The 10000-nt window shown below is 50.6% G+C and overlaps 1 protein-coding gene across 2 annotated transcripts in view; it reads right to left on the minus strand.

Annotated features, from left to right (window-relative positions):
* LOC134340366 (sorting nexin-11-like) overlaps window positions 1-10000 on the minus strand; it is a 173072-nt gene that overhangs the window by 2174 nt on the left and 160898 nt on the right. For both annotated transcript variants that reach the window (XM_063037532.1, XM_063037531.1), the window contains one exon: window positions 2038-2247. In XM_063037532.1, coding sequence (XP_062893602.1) covers window positions 2038-2247 — 210 coding nt within the window. The remainder of the gene's footprint in view (window positions 1-2037; window positions 2248-10000) is intronic.

Consider the following 10000-nt stretch of genomic DNA (forward strand, 5'->3'; position numbering starts at 1 on the left):
TAGTGCGTATAATGATGATGGTGATTTATCTAACGAAGAAGCAGATACTTTAGGGACTTTTAAAAGACATGTAGAGAGGCATATGGGTGTGAGGAAAATGGAAGAATATGGACATTGTGTAGGCAGAAGGAATAAGTTCAGTTTACCATTTGATTACTAACTTAACCTGGTCCCAACATATCGACGCAGCTATAAAGAAGGCAAGACAGTGGCTATACTTCATTGGGAGATTGAGGAGATTTGTCACCTAAAACACTTGAAGACTTCTACACATGTACCCTGGAGAGCGTTCTGACTGGCTGCACCACCGTCTGGTGTGGGGTGGGAAAGCAAGGGGGGGGGGTCTACTGCACAAGATCAAGGTAAGCTGTAGAAAGTTGTAAAAATGGTTTGCTCTATCATGGGCACTAGCCTCAGCAGCATCCAAGACATCTTCAAGGAGCAATGGCATCCATCATTAAGGACCCCCACCACCCAGGACGTGCCCTCTTCTCATTGCTACCGTCAGGGAGAAAGTACAGGAGCCTGAAGACCCACACTCAACGATTCAGGAACAGCTTCTTCCCCTCTACCATCGGGGAGGAGGTACAGGAGTCTGAAGACACACACTCAATGATTCAGGAACAGCTTCTTCCCCTCTGCCATCAGGGAGGAGGTACAGGAGCCTGAAGACACACACTCAACGATTCAGGAACAGCTTCTTCCCCTCTGCCATCAGGGAGGAGGTACAGGAGCCTGAAGACACACACTCAACGATTCAGGAACAGCTTTTTCCCCTCTGCCATCAGGGAGGAGGTACAGGAGCCTGAAGACACACACTCAACGACTCAGGAACAGCTTCTTCCCCTCTGCCATCAGATTTCCGAATGGGCATTGAACCCATGAACACCATCTCACTACTTTTTAAGCAACACACATAAAAGTTGCTGGTGAACACAGCAGGCCAGGCAGCATCTCTAGGAAGAGGTACAGTCGACGTTTCAGGCCGAGACCCTTCGTCAGGACTAACTGAAGGAAGAGTTAGTAAGAGATTTGAAAGTGGGAGGGGGAGGGGGAGATCCAAAATGGTAGGAGAAGACAGGAGGGGGAGGGATGGAGCCGAGAGCTGGACAGGTGATAGGCAAAAGGGATATGAGAGGATCATGGGACAGGAGGTCCGGGAAGAAAGACGGGGGGGGGGGGACCCAGAGGATGGGCAAGAGGTATATTCAGAGGGACAGAAGGAGAAAAAGGAGAGAGGGAGAAAGAATGTGTGCATAAAAATGAGTAACAGATGGGGTATGAGGGGGAGGTGGGGCGAAGGTACTGCGAAGCCTCTTCCGGTGATGCCATGCGCCTCTTCCTATAGATGCTGCCTGGTCTGTTGCGTTCACCAGCAACTTTGATGTGTGTTGCTTGAATTTCCAGCATCTGCAGAATTCCTGTTGTTCACTACTTTTTAACTTCTGTTTTGGCTACTTAATATACATATATGTATGGCGCGTGGCCAAGTGGTTAGGGCGTTGGGCTCACGACCTGAAGGTGGTGGGTTCGAGTCTCGGCCAAGGCAGCGTGTTGTGTCCTTGCGCAAGGCATTTAACCACACAATGCTTCAGTCCACCCAGCTGAGAATGGGGTACCGGCAAAAAGCTGGGGGTTAACCTCGCGATAGACTGGCATCCTATCTGGGGGCGAGTCTCGTACTCTCAGTCGCTTCACGCTACGGAAACCGGCATAAGCACTGGCCTGCTGGGCCACAAGGCTCGTGACAGACTTTAACTTTTAACTAAATATACTTACAGTCATTCAGTTTTTCTCCCCAAAATTTATCATGCACCGCATTGTACTGCTGCAGTAAGGTTAACAAATTTCGCGACATGCGCTGGTGATATTAAACCCGATCCTGATTTGGTCCAGCACAGCATTGTGGGCCGAAGGGTCTGTTCCTGTGCTGTACTGTTTTACAGCCTCCACCGTTCAACTCCCCCTGACATCCCCCCTTGCACAAGACCACGGGAGCGTGAGACGGAGAAGCAGAAGGAGGCCGTGTTGCATCACCTTTCGGACTCGTAGCCGATGGGGCAGTCCGCCTCCGCCTCCCCCCGGCGGGCCAGGCTCTTCCCGCAGTGGGCGCTGCTCAGGATGGCCTCGTTGACGGAGAAGGGCGTGCGGCCCTGGACACAGGACTCGATCTCGGCTGTTGACAGCTGCGTCTGCAGGAAGAGGTGGAGCTGGCTGTCGGACAGGAGGACAGTTGTGTGCAGGACCCTGAAAGAACAAAAGGCATGAGTTTATATCGGGCCTCTTACTTAACCAGTGCACCCCCATCCCGCCCCCCCGAAGCTGCTCCAGCCCATCGAGTCGGCTCCGTCATTCCATCATGGCTGGTTTACTATCCTCTCACCCCGAGTCTACTGCCTTCTCCCCATAACCTTTGATATACTGACTAATCAAGAACTTATCAGCTTCTGCTTTAAATATGCCCTAAGAGATGAACGTGGCCACGAATTCCACAGATTCACCACCCTCTGGCTCAAGAAATTCCTCGATTTCTCTGATCTGAATGGACGCCCCTCTAGTCCCAGACTCCCCCACTATAGGAAACATCCTCTCCACATCCACTCTATCTGTGCCCTCTGGTCCCAGACTCCCCCACTATAGGAAACATCCTCTCCACATCCACTCTATCTGTGTCCTCTGGTCTGAGACTCCCCCACTATAGGAAACATCCTCTCCACATCCACTCTATCTGTGTCCTCTGGTCCCAGACTCCCCCACTATAGGAAACATCCTCTCCACATCCACTCTATCTGTGTCCTCTGGTCCTAGGCTCCCCCACTCTAGGAAACATCCTCTCCACATCCACTCTATCTGTGCCTCTGGTCCTAGGCTCCCCCACTCTAGGAAACATCCTCTCCACATCCACTCTATCTGTGCCCTCTGGTCCTAGACTCTCCCACTATAGGAAACATCCTCTCCACATCCACTCTATCTGTGTTCCCTGGTCCTAGACTCCCCCACTCTAGGAAACATCCTCTCCACATCCACTCTATCTGTGCCCTCTGGTCCTAGACTCCCCCACTATAGGAAACATCCTCTCCACATCCACTCTATCTGTGTCCTCTGGTCCTAGACTCCCCCACTCTAGGAAACATCCTCTCCACATCCACTCTATCTGTGCCTCTGGTCCTAGGCTCCCCCACTCTAGGAAACATCCTCTCCACATCCACTCTATCTGTGCCCTCTGGTCCTAGACTCTCCCACTATAGGAAACATCCTCTCCACATCCACTCTATCTGTGTCCTCTGGTCCTAGACTCCCCCACTCTAGGAAACATCCTCTCCACATCCACTCTATCTGTGCCTCTGGTCCTAGGCTCCCCCACTCTAGGAAACATCCTCTCCACATCCACTCTATCTGTGCCTCTGGTCCTAGGCTCCCCCACTCTAGGAAACATCCTCTCCACATCCACTCTATCTGTGCCCTCTGGTCCTAGACTCTCCCACTATAGGAAACATCCTCTCCACATCCACTCTATCTGTGTCCTCTGGTCCTGGACTCCCCCCACTATAGGAAACATCCTCTCCACATCCACTCTATCTGTGTCCTCTGGTCTTAGACTCCCACACTACAGGAAACATCCTCTCCACATCCACTCTATCTGTGTCCTCTGGTCCTAGACTTCCCCTCTATAGGAAACATCCTCTCCACATCCACTCTATCTGTGTTCTCTGGTCCTAGACTCCCCCACTATAGGAAACATCCTCTCCACATCCACTCTATCGAGGCCTTTCAATATTCGATAGGTTTCAATGAGATCCCTCCTCATTCCTCTAAACTCCAGCGAGTACAGACCCAGAGCCATTAAATACTCCTCCTACGTTAACCCTTTCATTCCCGGGTTCATTCTCCTGAAGCTCCTCTGGATCCTCCCCAATCTGTTCTTATGTAAGGGGCCCGAAACGGTTCACAATACTCCAAATGCAGTCTGACCAATGCTTGCCAAGGCCTCAGCGTTAGATCCTGCCTTTCTGTATTCTCGTCCTCTTGAAATTAACGCTCCCATGGCATTTGACTGCCTCACCACCGACTCAACCTGCCAGTTAACCTTTAGGGATCCTGCACGAGAACTCCCAAGTCCCTTCGCACCTCTGATTTCTGATTTTTCTCCCTGTTTGGAAATTAGTCTATGCTTTTCAAAGTGTAAAGTACAATCACTTTTGTGGCTGGCAGCCACAAAACAAAATAACACCGTAGAACAGGGGTCCCCCAACCTTTTTTGCACCGCGGACCGGCCAACCCGGGGGGGGGGGGTGGGTGATCAAGTAGGGTTAAACTCACCTCAGCATGTCTCTTACAGTTATAGTTGCCAACTTTCTCCCTCACAAATAAGGGACAAAAGTAGCAGTCAAATACGGGACACACTACCCCAGGAAAGACTACCATGACCATGAAGCCTTGTGTGGGCACCTGTGTGCGCATGTGCGTACGTGCTGATATTTCCCCCCCACAAATCGGTTTTGCCTTTATCTTCCCGACTATACTGTACATACATTATTTCTACTTTATATAGGCTGTGTATTTATCATATCATTCCTGCTTTTACTATATGTTAGTGCTATTTATTTTCGGTTTCATGTGTTATTTGGTATGGTTTGGTAGGTTTTTTTGGCTCAAAAATTTTTCCCATATAAATTAATGGTAATTGCTTCTTCGCTTTACGCCATTTCGGCATGAAAGGTTTCATAGGAACGTTCTACCTTAGCGGTGGAAATACGGGACAAACCAATTTATCCCAATATACGGGATGTCCCAGCAAATACGGGACAGTTGGCAACCCGATGTTCAAGTTCAACAGTGCGTGACAGGGAACGAGGAAAAGGTGCAGCTGACTCGTATCGTTTCCTCACGGCCCGGTAGCACATGCTTTGCGGCCCGGTGGTTGGGGACCGCTGCCGTGGAACACTTTGAAAGAAAATACCCCACGCAACAAGGACCATCAAACCTACCAAAAAAAAACTAATCACGTGTTAACGCCCTGGTTCACATCTTTCCAGTTGTGCTGCAGGTATTTCACCCAGCAGCTCTGCGGGGGCTGTCTGCTCTGCTTTCAGCTTGTTCGGGTTACTGTTGCAGGTAAGGGACCCTGTGGAACGTGCGTCGTCCAATTAGCGGGGCGAGGGGTGTTTTCTTGGTGAGGGACAGTGAGGTTGGGGTTGAGGTTGTTGTTCGAGAGGAGATGAAGAGAGAAGACGCTGGGTAGCACACGGTCCGGTGGGAGGCCCGTCAGTTCGAGACAGATTGCGAGCGATGTTCGGAAGGCGGTGTGGCCATTCACGCGGACCGAGGGCCCAGCCCGCGAGTGACGGAGGAGTTCAACTTGCGCACGTTTGACTGTTTAATCAGAATGGGCCCTTTTCTCTTTGCTATTCTTTACTAACCCTTTAGTTAAGATTCATGAATATAATTCCTTTAACCGTATAGCGGTGTGCTGTCCGGTATTTCTCGGCGCTGATTCGTGACAGGGTAGCGAATGACACAGTGTCCGCACAAACCGAGGTTTGGGAAGGGATCGAGCCGTCTCAACCTCACGCATTTGGTGGGGCTTGAGAGTGTCTTCCCTGGACTTACGCAGCCATGGATTCCGGGGGTGTTGCGGGGAGGGTTTCACACACCAACAGCGAAAATAACAAACAGAACATTAAAACACCAGACTGTAGAATCCACAGACAGAAGCTGCCGAGGCAATTGACACAGCTCCAGGAGCTGACGGCCGGATTCCTGCTGCCAAAGTGCATGACCATACACTTCTGTACGCTATGTTCCACTTCAAACTACAACGTAAATTTCACTATCAAAGAACACGAGATTCATTTTCCTGCAGGCACACTCAGCAAATCTTAACAGGACCAGTGAAAGATCAACCAGAGTGCAGAAGACAGCAAACCGTGCAAACGCAAAAATAAATAAATAGCAATAAATAACGAGAACATGAGAAAAAGAGTCCTTAAAGTGAGATCATTGGTTGTGGGAACATCTCATGATGGGGCAAATGAGTGCAGTTATCCCCTTTTGTTCAAGAGCCTGATGGTTGAGGGGTGATAACTGTTCCTGAACCTGGTGGTGTGGGTCCTGAGGCTCCTGTACCTCCTTCCTGATGGTTGAGGGGTAATAACTGTTCCTGAACCTGGTGGTGTGGGTCCTGAGGCTCCTGTACCTCCTTCCTGATGGCTGAGGGGTAATAACTGTTCCTGAACCTGGTGGTGTGAGTCCTGAGGCTCTTGTACCTCCTTCCTGATGGTTGAGGGGGTAATAACTGTTCCTGAACCTGGTGCTGTGGGTCCTGAGACTCCTGTACCTCCTTCCTGATGGTTGAAGTGTGATAAATGTTCCTGAACCTTGTGTCGTGTGGGACCTGAGACTCCTATACCTCCTTCCTGATGGTTGAGGGGTAATAACTGTTACTGAACCTGGTGGTGTGGGTCCTGAGGCTCCTGTACCTCCTTCCTGATGGTTGAGGGGTAATAACTGTTCCTGAACCTGGTGGTGTGGGTCCTGAGGCTCCTGTACCTCCTTCCTGATGGTTGAAGGATAATAACTGTTCCTGAACCTGGTGGTGAGGGTCCTGAGGCTCCTGTACCTCCTTCCTGATGGCTGAAGGATAATAACTGTTCCTGAACCTGGTGGTGAGGGTCCTGAGGCTCCTGTACCTCCTTCCTGATGGTTGAGGGGGTAATAACTGTTCCTGAACCTGGTGGTGAGGGTCCTGAGGCTCCTGTACCTCCTTCCTGATGGTTGAGGGGTAATAACTGTCCCTGAACCTGGTGGTGTAGGTCCTGAGGCTCCTGTAGCTCTTTCCTGATGGTTGAGGGGTAATAACTGTCCCTGAACCTGGTCGTGTGGGTCCTGAAGCTCCTGTACCTCCTTCCTGATGGTTGAGGGGTAATAACTGTTCCTGAACCTGGTGGTGTGGGACCTGAGGCTCCTGTACCTCCTTCCTGATGGTTGAGGGGTAATAACTGTTCCTGAACCTGGTGGTGTGGGACCTGAGGCTCCTGTACCTCCTTCCTGATGGTTGAGGGGTAATAACTGTTACTGAACCTGGTGGTGTGGGTCCTGAGGCTCCTGTACCTCCTTCCTGATGGTTGAGGGGTAATAACTGTTCCTGAACCTGGTGGTGTGGGTCCTGAGGCTCCTGTACCTCCTTCCTGATGGTTGAAGGATAATAACTGTTCCTGAACCTGGTGGTGAGGGTCCTGAGGCTCCTGTACCTCCTTCCTGATGGCTGAAGGATAATAACTGTTCCTGAACCTGGTGGTGAGGGTCCTGAGGCTCCTGTACCTCCTTCCTGATGGTTGAGGGGGTAATAACTGTTCCTGAACCTGGTGGTGAGGGTCCTGAGGCTCCTGTACCTCCTTCCTGATGGTTGAGGGGTAATAACTGTCCCTGAACCTGGTGGTGTAGGTCCTGAGGCTCCTGTAGCTCTTTCCTGATGGTTGAGGGGTAATAACTGTCCCTGAACCTGGTCGTGTGGGTCCTGAAGCTCCTGTACCTCCTTCCTGATGGTTGAGGGGTAATAACTGTTCCTGAACCTGGTGGTGTGGGACCTGAGGCTCCTGTACCTCCTTCCTGATGGTTGAGGGGTAATAACTGTTCCTGAACCTGGTGGTGTGGGTCCTGAGGCTCCTGTACCTCCTTCCTGATGGTTGAAGGATAATAACTGTTCCTGAACCTGGTGGTGTGGGTCCTGAGGCTCCTGTACCTCCTTCCTGATGGTTGAAGGATAATAACTGTTCCTGAACCTGGTGGTGTGGGTCCTGAGGCTCCTGTACCTCCTTCCTGATGGTTGAAGGATAATAACTGTTCCTGAACCTGGTGGTGTGGGACCTGAGGCTCCTGTACCTCCTTCCTGATGGTTGAGGGGTAATAACTGTCCCTGAACCTGGTGGTGTGGGTCCTGAGGCTCCTGTACCTTCTTCCTGCTTCTGTGTTCCACACACTCACCGCACCCTGTGTAAAGAACCTACCTTTGACATAGAAAACCTACAGCAGAATACAGGCCCTTCGGCCCACAAAGCTGTGCCGAATATGTCCCTACCTTAGAATTACTGTAAAGATGAAGCCACACTCAGGTTGGAGGAACAACACCTTATATTCCGTCTGGGTAGCCTCCAAACTGATGGCATGAACACTGACTTCTCAAACTTCCGCTAATGCCCCACCTCCCCCTCGTACCCCATCTGTTATTTATTTATATACACACATTCTTTCTCTCTCTCTCTCCTTTTTCTCCCTCTGTCCCTCTCACTATACCCCTTGCCCATCCTCTGGGCTTTCCCCCCTCCCCCTTTTCCTTCTCCCTGGGCCTCCTGTCCCATGATCCTCTCATATCCCTTTTGCCAATCACCTGTCCAGCTCTTGGCTCCATCCCTCCCCCTCCTGTCTTCTCCTATCATTTTGGATCTCCCCCTTCCCCTCCCACTTTCAAATCTCTTACTAGCTCTTCCTTCAGTTAGTCCTGACGAAGGGTCTCAGCCCGAAATGTCGACTGTACCTCTTCCTAGAGATGCTGCCTGGCCTGCTGCGTTCACCAGCAACTTTGATGTGTTTTGCTTGAATTTCCAGCATCTGCAGATTTTCTCGTGTAAATGTCAGAATTATGTGGTTTTGTCAGTTTTAGTCTTGGTTTGTCCTGCTTTTCTTGAGATATAATTCTGGAGGAACATTGTACCATTTTTTTAATGCATGCATTTCTAAATGACAATAAACGAGGACTGAGTGCCCTCATAATCTAATCTAACCTTACGAGGCAGGTGGACGATAGACAAAACGGAGGAATGTGTAGGAGGGAAGGGTTCGATTGATCCCAGAGGAGGTTAAAGGGTCAGCACAACATAGTGGGCTGAAGGGCCTGTACTATGTCCTGCAGTGTGTTCTCCGCTCCAACATTCCCTGCGAGGCGAGGCAGTGGAGAATGCAAAACTGTCATGGTCCATTAGCACACTTGTGGAGTTATAACTTCACCTCCATTAAAACATTCGGCAGGCTCGAATCAACGGTGTAATTCTGAACCATGGGGGGGGGGGTGGGAGGTCTATTAATAACATCCTTGTCAGCAACAAATTTCTGAAAGTTAATCTTTCAGACGCAATTCGATTTGCTCAGCTCACTGAGAAAGCCTCAGCGAAGGCAGCAGGACCACTTTGTAATTCGAGGACCATTACTCTGCGCGTAAAGGCCAGTCCACGACCACAACCAGACTGGCAGGCTCCAATTATCTGAACTCCGGCCCTCCCCTTCGGTGAAGACAGGCTTGCACTCCTGCGCCTGTCGTCCACCTCTCGAGCACGGGCCGGCAAAGAACCTTCCGGAGCCCGGGAGCTGTACGGACACTGTCCCCGTCTACAAAACCTGAGGACCCCCGTACCTCCTCCTTGATGAGAAGACAGCATAGCCTGTGTGATTGGGGGTCTTTGACAAAGGATGCTGCTTTCTCTGAACGGCGTTCCTTGTAAGTGGTGGGGAAGGCCTTTCCTGTGAGGGACAGGGCTCTGCCCACCTCCTCCTGCAGTCAGTGGGTCTCCGAGGCAGTGTTTAATTTTATTTTTAAAACGATACACAGGAGATGCTAATCAATTCTGAGGCTCAAACATTTGCAATAAGATCTCACAGATATACTAACTGAGTTAACAAAGTGGTCGCCAGGCGTGGTTTGCTGGTTCAGATATTAACTTGGAGTCAGACAACACTTGAGTTCAAATCCCACAAGAGCGATTTGAATATATATTCCAGGCCCATGCTCTCTCCTCACTGCTGCCATCAGGCAAGTGGTACAGGAGCCTCAGGACCCACACCACCAGGTTCAGGAACAGTTATTACCCCTCAACCATCAGGAAGGAGGTACAGGAGCCTCAGGACCCACACCACCATGTTCAGGAACAGTTATTTCCTCTCAACCATCAGGAAGAAGGTACAGAAGCCTCAGGACCCACGCCACCAGGTTCAGGAAGAGTTATTACCC

The sequence above is a fragment of the Mobula hypostoma genome, chromosome X1, assembly GCF_963921235.1.
Source record: "Mobula hypostoma chromosome X1, sMobHyp1.1, whole genome shotgun sequence".
In the NCBI taxonomy this organism is placed as follows: domain Eukaryota; kingdom Metazoa; phylum Chordata; class Chondrichthyes; order Myliobatiformes; family Myliobatidae; genus Mobula; species Mobula hypostoma.